Source organism: Mytilus californianus, unplaced genomic scaffold (assembly GCF_021869535.1).
Source record: "Mytilus californianus isolate M0D057914Y unplaced genomic scaffold, xbMytCali1.0.p SCAF_6, whole genome shotgun sequence".
Taxonomy (NCBI): Eukaryota; Metazoa; Mollusca; class Bivalvia; order Mytilida; family Mytilidae; genus Mytilus; species Mytilus californianus.
This window is the reverse complement of record NW_026262712.1, coordinates 107,759,506-107,776,443: the sequence shown is the minus strand read 5'-3', so window position 1 is coordinate 107,776,443 and position 16,938 is coordinate 107,759,506. Positions and strand designations below refer to the sequence as shown.

At 34.2% G+C, this 16,938-nt stretch overlaps 1 protein-coding gene and 1 long non-coding RNA gene across 4 annotated transcripts in view; one reads left to right on the top strand and one right to left on the bottom strand.

The window, feature by feature from the left end:
- The window catches only part of LOC127704322 (uncharacterized), a 162,137-nt gene that overhangs the window by 23,462 nt on the left and 121,737 nt on the right, over window positions 1-16,938 (bottom strand). The window lies entirely within an intron of this gene.
- Window positions 16,290-16,938, top strand: part of LOC127704282 (uncharacterized) — a 47,943-nt gene continuing 47,294 nt past the window's right edge. For all 3 annotated transcript variants that reach the window (XR_007983208.1, XR_007983209.1, XM_052208289.1), the window contains exon 1: window positions 16,290-16,913. Coding sequence is in view for 1 of the 3 variants with exons in the window: in XM_052208289.1 (XP_052064249.1) it covers window positions 16,435-16,913 (479 nt within the window). In the remaining 2 variants the exon portion in view is untranslated. The remainder of the gene's footprint in view (window positions 16,914-16,938) is intronic.

Below are 16,938 nucleotides of genomic sequence, written 5' to 3'. Positions count from 1 at the left end.
AAAATAAAGTCAACGCTCCATTATTAATAAGACGAGAATTCATATGACTCAAATAAATGAAAAACGATAAAAGTAGTGTTCCTTTAGGTTTAAAACTTCAGAAAAAAAATGTGATATGAATGAACCAAGGAAGGAAACTGATGTTGCCTTTCAGTTATTCTCAGTTTCCCAATCGCTATCATCTTCATTTACAAAGGGTAAGTAATGGTACAGTGCTTTGTTCTCCGTAGAGATAAAAAGGTACCGCATAACCCTTGGCTAGCAAAGATATTTTGAAGCGATCTCAGAGTTTATTATAATTATTATATGTCCCTGTAATGTCGCAGTGATAAGTAACACTAAACAGGGCTTATAATTATGTGATTTGGTATACTATGTCGTTATAATTGATTACACAATATAAATATTGTTGGATAGTCTATATGCTATATCATAATATGAGATAAAAAAAAACTTCTATATTATTGAAAGCTATCATTTTCCATTTACCATGATAGAAATGAAATATACCTCAGCACGGGTGAGAATGTAGCTAGGAAGGTCAGTAAGTTTTATATTAATCACATAATAATTAACTGGAGGCTGATGTTAATTGTCACATGTACTTTCATTTACTCTCTGTGCGGGGGGAAGGGCTATGGGAGGTGGGGACGACGTGCTTCGTGCTTCAGTCTTTTTTAATTGGACAAAGAATCATTCAAAACCACTTAAAAATAAGGCAACTCTCCACTAGAGTTCAAATGACATGGATATAGATAAATATAATATACATGTTTCTGATATAGTGATAAAAACAAACTTCATGTTCAGGTTGAAATCTGCAGGAATTTTTTTGAAAAATTTTCGTTTGGTGTGTGTTGAAGATTTTGTTGGGTTAATTTACCTTCGAGGACTTCGCTATCTTTTTGATATCATAAAACTATCACTCTCATTAAACAAATACAAATGTTAATTCATTTATATTTGATAACTTGTGATGATAAAAATATATTCAATGCATTTTACTGAATTTAAAATGTCACACTCTATGGCCATATTTCTTCTTTTGGGTGAAAATGGTAATTGTAAAAGTATACCTCAATTAACTGACTTTGATATTCAAAGTGCCGCGTGATAGGTATTACTGGAAGATATTATTACTAAAGAGGATGAAATCTGATATCAATAGATGGGGGATTAAGTGTGAAAACTGTATAATTTAAGGTTGAGCAACTGGTATTACAGATTTCACTAGCTAATCCACGAGGCTTTTTAAAATTTTGTAAGCAAGCATGTTTGGAAATATTTTTGAAAGTTTGGAATGTTTAATAATATCTTTCGACTGTCCTAGATTATATATATTAAGTCCTTTAATTCTTGATAGTATGTCAGCACTGTCTCTGATTTTCTTTGTATATGAAAAGTGGAGACCTGTCAGTTCCACTTTTTTTGAAAACCATTGTTCATGTTTCTGTTGTTGTAGCCCCTTTCCATCAAATGACAATGGATAGTTGTTTTATTGGCCATTATTTCATAGCATCCCCTTTATGTTTATATTAAATCTACTTTTGTAGTCTTTTGGTTGGTAAAAAAACATTTGTATGATGCTTATTCTTGATCTGAAAACTTACAACTCCAATTGCAAAGGGTATAATGGAAATTTATTTTCAAGACTAAGAACTATTTAAACTTCATTTGACTTCAGCAACACGTTAATCTCGATAGCAACACACAGCTAGCTGATAATTTACATTAGAGAAGCCTGTATATAGGTTGATATATATTCCCTTCTTACAGCACTATGTACCATTTCATTATGTCACCCCGATGGAATCTATCGCTATCGTTTCTCTGTTATCATTATTATTCCAATGATATTTTATTCGCGCTATTTTTCAGGTACTGTTGGATCAATCTTAAAAAAAATAAACCATAACGAGAACCACCATATGTAGATGTGCAGTAATGGTGCAGGAATTTTTAAAATGGCCGCCTTTACTATGGAAAATGCAAACATTTAGTTTATGCCTAATTTGAGTTACCTGATCTATAAATCATGAAATTTTTATACAATGTAGATGTTCGCTATACAAGGTTTTGTATGATAGTGAGTATCTTCAGAACTTCACGGCTGTGCCTTTTCTGGAATATGGTTAACATAGAATCGTACGGTAAAACACAAAAGTAACATTTTCCTAAAGACAATTAGATCAAAACTAATGTTTTTTATCGATTTGTTATCTTCAATGTATAAATGTGGAATTAAATGTTCAAAATTCTCAAAAAGTCAACTGTCACCATGGAAACAGCAAAAAAAATAATAAAAATGCTCCAAAATTAATGAATCTTCACACAAACTTTAATTGGCATGTGTAGATGTGCCGTTTACTTTGGAATTTTCAACATGACTGCCTTAACCATGGAAACAGCAAATTGTAAAAAAATGAAATGTCCGAACTTAATTAAACTTTACAGAAATGTTAGCTGGCATGTGTGGATGTGGCATTCGACTTTACAGTTTTCAAAGTGGCTACCGTTTAGTGACAGTTAGCGGGTGTGATATCCGCCATTGCTTGCAATGACATTTCTAGTTCGTATTGTTGTTGCACAACTTTTAGATATTGTATTCTCTCACTTGTCTGTGTACTAGCGTTACTGTCAGCAATATGAACACATTATTGACCAGAAGTATTCAACAAACAGCTGTTGCTACTTTTGACAACTTTCTGTAGCAGTTAAACACATTTTGACCCAGCTTTCCAAATTTTATACAATATTTTATTCCTTGTTTAAATTAATTAACCTGTTGGTAGCTGGACTGTGTAGAATTTATTGTGTTACTTTTATGACATACGCATGGCCTGAAAATACAAAGGAGAATGTGTGTGCATATTTAAATCTAGCTGCAATTGCCTACAATTTCATAATTAGACTGCAGTGGTTGACTGGAGTATAGCAATATCGTCATCCCTTGGTTTTCTTCCGACCGACAGCAAAATCATTGCCAAAATTGGGCTTTGTTTGGCTTTGATGGATGTATAAGATAGAACGATAATTCCGATGCCTCGCGTAGATGGAGTCCCACGCTCTTTCCACGCTAACAACCCGAGGATCACGGAAAACGTAACTTAAAAAATATTCTAGGAAAGGAAGCAAAGTAATATCGAATACAATTTAAATCGTATATTTCACCACACTTTTATTCTGACACAAAGACGTAAATAATATACGTAAATGGTGAATAGCACTGATTATGTTCAGGTTCTTTGGGAAATCAAATACTCCGATCTCGCTTTAAGCAGTACTATTCTGATAATTATCGGAAGTATCGTTGGAATCATAGGGAATAATTGCACCATTACATTTATTTTCTTAATTACTTTACTTTCTTTCCTACAATACTTTTTAAGCTATGTATGCCTTTCATTGGTTATACATGGGCGGATGTCACGGGTTGAAGATTTGTTAAATTATACAGATATAAGAAGATGTGGTATGAGTGCCAATGAGACAACTCTCCACACAAGTCAAAACTTATAAAAGTAAACTATTATAGGTCAAAGTACGGTCTTCAACACGGAGCCTTGGCTCACACCGAACAGCAAGCTATAAAGGGCCCCAAAAATTACTAGTATAAAACTATTCAAACAGGAAAACCAACGGTCAATCTATATAAAAAAAACGAGAAACAAGAAACACTTATGAACCACATCAACAAACGACAACTACTGAACATCAAATTCCTGACTTAGGACAGGTGCAAACAATTGCAGCGGGTTTAAACGTTTTATTGGTACCAAACCTTCACCCGTATCTGAAACAATAGTGTAACATCACAACATAGAAAGACACACTATAAAATATCAATTGAAATGGCTTAACTAAATCAAAAGACATATTAACACCAGTGAACATACACTGAACAAATAAATTTGATCTATGATACAATGTAAATACAAAATAAATAAACTAAGGGAAGAATAATTAAAGTAACATGTTATACCGCTGTGAAATGTTAAACGAATTTTTTTTTTTAAGTTGGTATCAGTAGGTGTTTTTATGTTGGTATCAGTAGGTGTTTTTTATGTTGGTATCAGTAGGTGTTTTTTATGTTGGTATCAGTAGGTGTTGTTATGTTGGTTTCAGCAGGTGTTTTTATGTTGGTATCAATAGGTGTTTTAATGTTGGTATCAGTAGGTGTTTTTTAATGTTGGTATCAGTAGATGTATGTTCCGTTATTTTGCGAATATCGCTTTTTCCAGCAGGTATCAGTCAAAGATAATCTTGGGACGTTTATGTAAATATGTGTTATTTTGTAGGGAATTTCCTTAGAAACTCATTTTGATATAATCTGTTTTGGAAGCATTATTGTGAAGATAAAAATTGTACTATTCTGGCAAAATCATACTTCGTCAAAAATGTCTCCTTATTATACGTATTGACTTTTCTATCATGTATAGATTGATTGATTGTTGTTTGCTTTACGCCCAGTGGCAAATATCTCATGCATGTTCAGGACGAGAACAAATTTACAATAAAACCAATAGGCAGTCTCTGCAATAGCTATCGGAATGATTGGCGAGAAATTTGGAATGCAACTAGGAAATGAGGGTATATTGGATAGGAATAGAAATTTAGCCTTGCAACTGGTCACCTACAGACCCCCCAAAGAGTTGTTACCATGTTTCTTAGCATGGAAAGAGCGTGTTACTACCTCTACGGGAGGCATCGTAATTAATGTTCAAATTCTGACCGGATGTGGCAGCGATTTGATACATCCCGCACAGCCAAACGTAGGCCCCATTTTGGCAAGGGTTTCATTGTCGGTCAGAAGAAAACAAAGGGGTGACCATATTGCTATACTCCAGTCAACCCTTGTGTTCCAATTATGAAAAGGGTAGACAATTGCGGCCAGTTTTATGCGTGCACAAACATCTCCCTTTGTATTTTTATCATGCGTATGTCATCATAAAAGTAAAAAAACTATGGTGTCCGGTTAAGGCCATTTCTCGATTTCGCCATTTCGCCTAACATATTCTATAGGGCGAAAACGCGAAGGCAAAAATTCGAAAAAAAGAAGTCGAACTGACAGGGTCAACATTTAAAATACAAAGAAAATCAGAGACAGTTCTGTAAAAATCCCGGTCGGTGGAAAGATATTATCAAACTTCCCAAACTTTCAAAAATATTTCTAAAACCTGCCTGCTAACAAAATTTTAAAAAGTCTCGTGGATAAGCTAGTGAAGTCTGTAATACAAGCTACTGGACCTTAATATAATACAGTTTTTCCACTTAATCCCCCATCGATTCTCATCTGAGTTTATCTTCTTTAGTGATCATATCTTCCTAAGTATTACCGATCATGCGGCACTTCGAATATCTAAGTCAGTTAATTGATGTATACTTTTACAATTACCATTTTTTATCAAAAAGAATAAATGTGGCCTGAAAGATTGACATTTTCAAATGCATTGAGTGTATTTTCATTATCAAATATATATGTGTACACATTAGTACTTGTTTAATGAGTGTGATAGCTTTATGATATCAGAAAGATGGAAACGTCATCAGAGATAAATAAACCAATAAAAATCTTCAATACACACTCAACTAAAAATCAATTTTCCAAAATTAAAGTAATTTGACCTTATTTTCGGATGAAGCATAGTAGACTATCCGAATACATGTAATGACATTAATGTGTAATTATAAAAATGACCAATTTACTGTTACTTATCACTACATCATTGCAGGGACATATAATAATAATGAACTCCGAGATTCCTACAAAATATCTTTGCTAGCGAAAGGTTATGTGGTGCCTTTTCAACATCCTTACGGAGAACAACACATTGTAACATTACTAATCCTTTGTAAAAGAAGATGATCACGATTTGAAAACTGAAAACAAATGAAAAGCAGCAGTGTTTTCCTTCCTTTTATGTCTCGCCTTCACAAGGTTAAAAAGCGAGACTAAGGTTTGCTGTTTTCGATGGCGGCGTCGTCGTCAGCTATGTATAACTTTGTGATATGGTCAGTTTATGTGGATCCACTAGTGTTAGGTCAATGATATTTGGTATGCACTTGTATTAGCATTGACACATCTCATTTCCATGGAGATTATTTGGCCCCGCCCCCCTTAGTCATGGTCTATTGACTTTTAAACTTTTGTTACTTTACATATATTAATTTGTGATTTATGGGAAACCACTAGTGGTAGGTCAATGATATTTGATATTCAGTTTTGTTAGCATTGTACATCTCATATCCATGGAAATGTTTTGGCCCTGTCCAATCAGTCATGGTACATTGACTTTGAAACTTTTGCTTAGTTTACTTGTATAAGTTTGTGATAAGATCATTTTAAGAGGAATACTAATGTTAAGTCAATGATATTTGGTATGAAGTTATTATTTTTTGTCACTTTTCCATGGAGATTATATGGCCCCATTCCCTCAGCACGGTTCATTGACTTTGAAACTTTTACTTTGTTTACAAGCTCAAATCTGCATTTTGGTTAGTATAAAGGGCACCACTTATGATAAGTCAATCGTATCTGGTATGCAGTTTTATAAGCATTGCCTTTAAATTTGGCATTTCTCATTTCCATGGAGGTTATTTGATCATTAAGACTTAGTCATGATTCATTGACTTTAAATGTTTTGCATAGTTTGCATGTATAAATGTTGCCATTTGGATTCAATATTTGCATTATGCTACCAAAATTACAAATAGGCGAGACATCTCTCTGTGTCAACGGTTTATTTTTCCGAAGTTCTTAATCTGTGGAAATTAACAAATATCAGAGCGGCGTCATTGACTGATTAGGATAATTTAAATAATATCTTTTGAAAATTTTCCTAGTTTTGCTTTAGAAGAGGAATAACGGTACTGTGAACCGTTGCAACCTTCAATTTGTGATTTGTAGTCTTAAATATCTGTTTCCTGTCAAATCTCTAATTGACGATAGCAACTCTTTAAACATAGCAGTGGCGTAGGAGTTCCCTGAAATGTGTAGTGACTGCTAAGGGAAAACATATATATAGTCCAATAGTCTAGAAAAAAGTATAACAAAATACCAAACTCCAAGGCAAATTCAAAAAGGGGAAGTCCATAAAACTGACAAAATCAAACGATATCAATCAACTGAACAGCAATTGTTCGAAGTTAGTCAGTGTCCTGTTTCATTCCATTTGCGTTTTCTTTTGAATAATGCCACTCAATAAAGTGTGAATATCCGAGCTCCTGAGAAAAGCCCAAAATAATTAATCTACTAATTATGAAAGCATGCCTTTAAATACTAATAAAGAGCTTTGTATTTCAGAAAAGCTTTCATAAATTGTGTCTGTATGAATTGAAAAAAGTCACTGGAAATCATTTGAAAATACATGATTATTTGTGTCATACATATAGTTAATACCAATCGGTTATTTCATAATATTTTAACATGTTTTGATGAGAAAACAATTTGAAAGATTGCATTTGAAAATCACATACCGCTTTCTACATTTAATATAAATCTGTTGTTTTAAGAATCTTGTGTTTTCTATGTAAATGAAATCTTTCATTCCCATGGAATTATCTTAGAAAGGTAGATTACATTGGTTTCAACATTAACATAATGTTGAGTCATTGAGATTCACAACAGTATAAAGAAACAAATATTTTATACGAGTGGCACAACTCATCACCTAAGGTATAAAAAATAAGAAATCATGTCAATATCGTATAATTAGAAATTAGTATTCCCCTGTAAGTGAATAAAACAAACAATGTTTTCAATCTCAACCTTTCATAGGTAAGTTTAAGTACGGAAAAAGGTTGGTATCACTACAACAAATATACTGAATACATTTATCGAAAAATGTAAAATGCTGTGTATGGATTTTTTTATATTGTAATGTATCAAGGATAGAACATTCAAAATTCACGAAGACATTGGTGGTTTTGGGAGATTCTTTGCCCATTAAAAAAATGACTGAAGTATGAAGCACCGCGTCTCCCAACCCTGTTACCATTTTCCCCTTCAGGAGAGTAAATGTAAGTCATGTGACATATTCCCTCAACCTCCCGTTAATCATAACACTTACTGACCTGCCAAGCGTGTTAAACGTACATTCTTACCCCTGATGAGATATATTTCATTTATATGATTGAAAATGATAGTTTAAACATATTTTACTGTTCAAAATGACAAATGGATTAGTCACAAGTTTTTCAAATTAGCGACGTCTTTTCCAAAAATATTTCAATAATATGTATAAAAGTGTTTTTAGAGGAATTGTACGTTATTTTTTGATGTACCATATAGACTATCCAATTATGTTTAATGAAATTATGGAGTAACCATAAAATATTTATGGCGTGTTCAACTTCTACTCTATAGTGTGTAATAAATATAAATTTACGACAAAATGGATTTCTCTTTCCCTATTGTTAATTTTCCTTTTTTGGACGGTGATGTTTCTTTGGCACCGTCTTACGGTGTTTACACATCCCAACTCGTTCGCTATGCCCGTGTCTGTAGTGACGCTTTGGATTTCAATGAGCGTAATCTATGTTTTACTGGTAAATTGTTAAGTCAGGGATTTCGTTTCCACAAATTACTTAAAACCTTTACTATATTCTTCCATAAATACAAAGATTTGGTTGTCAAATTTGGCTGTACCAATAGAAAATTTATTTCAAACGGAACAGTACATCCTAATTTTTACGGTGATGTTGTTTACAGGGCTCGGAAATTTAGATACGATCCGGGTGAACTTATCAATCCTTCAAATACTGTTAAAGTACTTTTATTCGTGGGGTACCAATTTTCGTGGTTTTCGTGGATGGCTTTATCCACGAATTTAACTGTCCAACGAAATATAATAACTGTTGTTCAATTCCAGACATGGAAAGATCCCCATGTAGGTTTGATTACATGGATACGGTCATATAAACCAACGTACTATGAACTAAATATACATTTTTTTTGTACAACTTCAGACCGGATTTTACCCATTTAATCTTTTAAAATTCTAAAACGTTCGACTGTTAACATTTTATTTCTCATGAGAAATAATTTTTGATCGATGAAAGTCAGATTTCCGGTGATGATATGCGATAATGAAATGTTCCTTTTTCATAATTCTCATACGAAAAAAACTACTGATTTCATTTTGGGCTTGCTTTTTTATGTCATAATAATTGATTCTACAATTCAAAATATTATGAATTTGTTAGTAATGAAGGACGAACAAGTGAGTGAAAATGAACACCTTATTTAACAATGCCCCACAAATCATTATAAAACAACATATGATAAATATCACAAATATTCGATTCTGAAGTCTTCAAATTCGTCATTCGATTTTTTTCTTCAGAAAACTAAAATCCACGAATTTAAGAACCCACGGACATGTAACTTTTGCTGAAACCACGAAAATTGATACCCACGAATAAAAATACTTTCATAGTAAACTAATTCTTCAAAGTTACCAAATCACTGTAATTAGATCTTTGAATGTGGATTTTATTGGTATAATTATTGATTTTGTTATCAGTAAATCAAAACCATACTAAATATTATTGTTATACACATATGCACTTTCACGATACTACAATCTGTGTTTTTTGGTTGTTTTTTTATTTGTTTGTTAGATGTTTTTCTGCTTTGTATCGATCTGATGAGTTAAGCCCTTTTAAACTGATTTTTACAGTTTGTTCATATGTTTGTCTGTACACTCAAACATGTTTAATCTCGCCACATTCTGTGTATGCCTGTCCCAAGCCAGGAGCCTGTAGTTGTCACATTCTATTTTCTAAAAATACGTATGTCTTCGCATAAATATTAAATATTGTCAACATGCTCCTTATTTAATAAAATTTGTGTGCATGTCTCATGGAAAATTTATTATATTATATTTGTAAAATCTATCGTACTCCGTTCGTTTATTTCATGTTCAACCTGGATAACAACATGAGCAAATAATTAAGGTGTACACATAAACTTAAAACAGATTTTGTTAATCAGCTTGTTGATATTTAATTAAATTCCACTATGCTGTTTTCTTTATGTGATTCATGTTTACTGTGGAATAATGATATTAGACTTTCAATTTCACGGTATTAAACATTAAAACATAGCTTGTGTACTACCCCAAAAACATTGTCGCAATGAAGATTTTATGAAATTATTTGATTTTTGCCCGTTTTGTCTTTGCATCATTCCATGTATTTGGTAAATAGCATAGCCTAATGTAAACAGTGTATAAACACCTCCCAATCCCATATATTGTCTTAAATGAAAGTTTTCTACCTAAAATTATTGACTGATAGGTAATAAAAATTGTTTTATGATCATAACTGAAATATTGATAAATTAAAAGTCCATTACTGACGACTGATGAAAAAAAGGGGGGTCAAAATTCCTTGACACTTCATTACCTTTAATATTTTTACTAAACTCATTGTTAAGGTTGTGCAAAGTCTTTAAAGCAGTAGGACAAACAAGGAAAAATCAACCAAAATTGATCTTGATTGAAAGTTTCTGTTCCTGTAGTCTGATATTAAATTTCATGTATTTTCTATTAAAGTCATACATTACAGTCAGTTTAAATTGAGCTGTGAATTCGAATTATGCTCAGATAGCTTTTTTAACTACAAAATGACCAAGGATTAATAATAAAGAAAACCAAAAGACTTCCGATAAACCACCAATTCACTCTCTCCAATTTAGAACGTATGTAAAAGAAGCCCTACTCTGACACAAAATAGTGCTTTTGAGGTCATTGTTTACTTAAACTAACCAACAAATTTGCAGAAATAAAACTTTTGATGAAAGAGAAATATATTTAGACCATTTTGAGCCGAAATAAACTTGTCTATGAGTTTGCATTAAAAATTGAGGATTAATACGCATTACTTTTCAATGTACATCAGAATAAATCCACACTCAGGACGTTGGATGTGGCAACCTTCTATGACCATTATATGACTTTTTAGTGGAAATCAGAATTAATCCACGCTCAGGACGTTGGATGTGCCAATTCTCTTTAACCATTATATGACTTTTCAATGTACATCAGAATAAATCCACGCTCAGGACGTTGGTTGTGCCAATCTTCTATGACCATTATATGACTTTTTAGTGGACATCAGAATTAATCCACGCTTAGGACGTTAGATGTGCCAATCTTCTATGACCATTATATGACTTTTTAGTGGACATCAGAATAAATCCACGCTCAGGACGTTGGATGTGTCAATCTTCTATGACCATTATATGACTTTTCAATGTTCATCAGAATAAATCCACGCTCAGGACGTTGGATGTGCCAATCTTCTATGACTATATATAACTTTTTAGTGGACATCAGAATTAATCCACGCTTCGGACGTTGGATGTGCCAATCTTCTATGACCATTATATGACTTTCAAGTGGACATCAGAATAAATCCACGCTCAGGACGTTGGGTGTGCCAATCTTCTATCACCATTATATGACTTTTTAGTGGACATCAGAATAAATCCATGCTCAGGACGTTGGATGTGCCAATCTTCTATGACCATAATATGACTTTTCAATGTACATCAGAATAAATCCACGCTCAGGACGTTGGATGTGCTAATCTTCTATGACCATTATATGACTTTTTAGTGGACATCAGAATTTATCCACGCTCAGGACGTTGGATGTGCCAATCTTCTATGACCATTATATGACTTTTCAATGTTCATCAGAATAAATCCAAGCTCAGGACGTTGGATGTGCCAATCTTCTATGACCATTATATGACTTTTCAATGTACATCAGAATAAATCCACACTCAGGACGTTGGATGTGGCAACCTTCTATGACCATTATATGACTTTTTAGTGGAAATCAGAATTAATCCACGCTCAGGACGTTGGATGTGCCAATTTTCTTTAACCAGTATATGACTTTTCAATGTACATCAGAATAAATCCACGCTCAGGACGTTGGTTGTGCCAATCTTCTATGACCATTATATGACTTTTTAGTGGACATCAGAATTAATCCACGCTTAGGACGTTAGATGTGCCAATCTTCTATCACCATTATATGACTTTTTAGTGGACATCAGAATAAATCCACGCTCAGGACGTTGGATGTGTCAATCTTCTATGACCATTATATGACTTTTCAATGTTCATCAGAATAAATCCACGCTCAGGACGTTGGATGTGCCAATCTTCTATGACTATATATAACTTTTTAGTGGACATCAGAATTAATCCACGCTTCGGACGTTGGATGTGCCAATCTTCTATGACCATTATATGACTTTTAAGTGGACATCAGAATAAATCCACGCTCAGGACGTTGGGTGTGCCAATCTTCTATCACCATTATATGACTTTTTAGTGGACATCAGAATAAATCCATGCTCAGGACGTTGGATGTGCCAATCTTCTATGACCATAATATGACTTTTTAATGTACATCAGAATAAATCCACGCTTAGGACGTTGGATGTGCCAATCTTCTATGACCATTATATGACTTTTTAGTGGACATCAGAATTAATCCACGCTCAGGACGTTGGATGTGCCAATCTTCTATGACCATTATATGACTTTTCAATGTTCATCAGAATAAATCCACGCTCAGGACGTTGGATGTGCCAAACTTCTATGACCATTCTATGACTGTTTAGTGGACATCGGAATTAATCCACGCTTAGGACGTTAGATGTGCCAATCTTCTATGACCATTATATGACTTTTAAGTGGACATCAGAATTAATCCACGCTTAGGACGTTGGATGTGCCAATCTTCTATGACCAGGGTATGACTTTTCAATGTATATCAGAATAAATCCACGCTTAAGACGTTGGATGTTGCAATCTTCTATGACCATTATATGACTTTTAAGGCGATATCAGAATTAATCCACGCTCAGGACAATGGATGTGCCAATCTTTTATGACCATTATATGACTTTTTAGTGGACATCAGAATTAATCCACGTTCAGGACGTTGGATGTGCCAATCTTCTATGACCATTATATGACTTTTTAGTGGACATCAGAATTAATCCACGCTTAGGACGTTAGATGTGCCAATCTTCTATGACCATTATATGACTTTTTAGTGGACATCAGAATTAATCCATGCTCAGGACGTTGGATGTGCCAATCTTCTATAACCATTTTATGACTTTTCAATGTACATCACAATAAATCCACGCTCAGGACGTTGGATGTGCCAATCATCTGTGACCATTATATGACTTTTTAGTGGACATCAGAATTAATCCACGCTTAGGACGTCAGATGTGCCAATGTTCTATGACCATTATATGACTTTTTAGTGGACATCAGAATAAATCCACGCTCAGGACGTTGGATGTGTCAATTTTCTATGACCATTATATGACTTTTCAATGTTCATCAGAATAAATCCACGCTCAGGACGTTGGATGTGCCAATCTTCTATGACTATATATGACTTTTTAGTGGACATCAGAATTTATCCACGCTCAGGACGTTGGATGTGCCAATCTTCTATGACCATTATATGACTTTTAAGTGGACATCAGAATAAATCCACGCTCAGGACGTTGGGTGTTCCAATCTTCTATGACCATTATATGACTTTTTAGTGGACAGCAGAATAAAACCACGCTCAGGACATTGGATGTGCCAATCTTCTTTGACCAGGGTATGACTTTTCAATGTTCATCAGAATAAATCCATGCTCAGGACGTTAGATGTGCCAATCTTCTATGACCATTATATGACTTTCAAGGCGACATCAGAATTAATCCACGCTCAGGACGTTGGATGTGCCAATCTTCTATGACCATTATATGACTTAAAAATTATATTGGGAATGATGATTTTTTTAGAAGAAGAAGAAGAAGATTTACAAAAGCTGGCATATTTATGCTGAAGTCGCTGTCAAGTGTAAATACAGTATATATGTGTTTTCTTTCTTTGTAATTTTAAGTATTTCATAACATCTTTTTCTATTACATTTGGTTGCTGTCTCATGGAAACTTTATTTAGAGAGTTATTTAAAAAATGTTATAAAACCTCATGTTACTTCAAACATGTAAAAATCTCTTGTTATAAGCAGTCAACCTAAAACTTACCAAAGCGAGATAACTATGACACTTCTCAAATATATAATACAGACACAGTTATCTCTCCTTAGCGTCCTCTCCGTGGACTAACGTGCTCAGCGATGACGTCCCCAGCGATGATTAGCTGTTGACCCCTTATCTCAGTCAGCGTACTCCAGGGGCGTGTTTATTGCTGAATATCTCCAGAACGTCTTCTGGTGAACAGTCCAAAAAAATGAATCTGGACCTCTTCTGAAGATATTCTGTAGAAGAAGCAATAAAACAAAAAATCAATTTGCCGTTGAATATATCAGATTTTTTTAATGTTGGATGACACAAATGAAGTTTACGATGATTTATTAGAAAATTAAGATACGTGACCAGTTTATTCGGTAGACATGACTGTAATAGTGTGCTATGTTTCAACATTGGTGTAATTATACAATATGTGTATAAAAAAAGAAAATTGGTTGGAAGAAATCGCTGTGTTCGTGACATTAATATATATTTCTTTATACTTTCCGAACTCAATTTTGCTAAACAAATCTGACTTAAGGCCCGGGCACCCCCCTTTTTGGGAAAAATTTGGTTGGTTATATCATAGGGCATCACTGAAACATGACTGGAGCGGGCCCCCTCTTAGGCAGTCAGTGGGTCCCCACTTATGAAAATTTCTAGACCCGCCACTGTTTTAAACTCGTGTTTTTTCTGAAAATGCATGAAATATTTGTCCCTCGACGTTAAAAATAAGCAACAAACAATCAATCAATTTAAACTCGTTTTAAATAAGGAAAAAAAGTGATTTTTTTTTGGTGGGGGTGGGGAACATGAGGATTTTGAATAGGAATAGGGTTGGTCTGGTAAGACCTGAAAATAGGCATTCTTAGGGACCTAGTAAAATGAATAATAAATCCGCAAAAAATCCTCCTGCTTACTCCCCCTCCCCGGGATATCAAATAGTCGTCCCCTTACTGTTATTTTTCCATGTAGTTCTTAAATTTATCCAGCTTATCGTCCCTACATGCAGGGATGTTCTAAGGCTACCATAAGTATAGATTATTACATGGCATTTTTCATATCAGACCCTGTATCGGCCCTAGGTCATGACATCAGCCAAAGAGCCGTAGGCTCGAGGGCTGATATCATGAACGAGGGCCGATAAAGGGTCTGATATGATAAATGACATGTAATTATCTTTTTATCATATACTTCAACAGAAGAAATACAGACAAGAACTATTAATTAAAATTTTGTCTTTCCATGAATTTTTAGATAATAATTTACAGTCAATCAAATACAAATTTCTTAACTTTAATTATTTTTATTGATATTACAAGCATTTTATTTATCTTGTCACAACAGTTATCATGAACTTAGTTTGAAAATATGCTCCTCAACCATTTTGAGAAGTCTTAAATCACTTGCGGTTTTCCGCTCTGTGTTGTCGTTGTCGAACAGATTTCCGGAAATGCATGTGATAAATAGAGAATATCATATGGCTTTTTCAATATCACATCCGTATTGATCAACCCGAGGCACCAATATAATCCCAAGAGCTCTGCTCGAGGGATTATATTGGTTGAGGGTTGATACGGTGTGTGATATTGAAAAGGCCATATCATATACACTTTATTATATACATATATCTCACGTAGATGCTTTTTATGTGACATGACGTCATACAGATAAGGAGGTTTGAAATGACGTCATACAGATAATAGGTTTGACATGACGTCATACAGATTAGAGTTTGCAACAGTGACTGCAATCGATGACGTGACGTCATACAGATTAAAGGTGTGATAAAGCCTTTGTAACCGTGCTGATATCGATATCATCACGGGTGGCTGATACAGCACGCTTGCCAATGATTGTATTACACATACAATTTATCTGTATTTACTACTAAGTATATAATAAACGTCACGGAAATTAACGGAAACTTCCGAAAGGCATGTGATAACATTCCGGAAGCAGTCAATAAAGGTTCCTTTATCAGCCCGCTGAGGAAATTCTTAGGAATCTGATCAATAAACCTAGTAATCCTTTCATAGCCTTTTAATATTTTTAAATGTTATTGAACTGTAAAATTTTAGTAATATTTTATACAAGGATATATGATAAAAACGTTTATCATACAGCTCACATTTTATTAAATCTGCATTCCTAAATTTATTAATGTCATTTAGACTAAACGACGCCATGTTTGTTATGTGCCTCTGCCGTCTATAAACCACCTATTTAAAAAGAAGAGGTAGAAGAGAAACAGAAGATCTTCCCAATGCAAAAACACAGAAATGGACCTCTTCTGGCTCACTACCGAAGAACAAAAAAACGCGCCCCACGTGTCATAACAAACCGCGATATTACGACTTGAAAGAGATGGCATCTGAAGAAATTGAAGCACAAATATCTAACCTAGGCTCCGATCTTGAACAAAATTTAAGGACAAGGGAATCAACACCCCGAGAGAGATCGTCATCTAGAGTACGATCCAGAAGTGAAAGTACACACAAGGGCCGAGGACGAAATAAAAGTAAAATATCGAGTATACACACTGATGAATCGTATACAGGTCTTTCTTTTAATTCACTCCCATCATCAACATCGCACTGGACATTAATTTGTCTTGAGTCGGTTGGAGTATACTACAAGGACAAAGCATTGTCTGTTCCAGGTGTCTTCGATATGGTTTACGAACATACAGGGTTGTTCGAAACTCCAAGTTCTGATCAAATAGAGTTTGTGAAGAAACTTAAGGACGAAATCACGTTCTCTTTCTCCATATCCGATCTGAGTAGATACAATAACAAAGGCTTCTATCGAGAAACTTTCCAGAATTTGAAAAAAGATCTTCCGAGGTTAGTTTTTTTGTTGAGCCTGCGA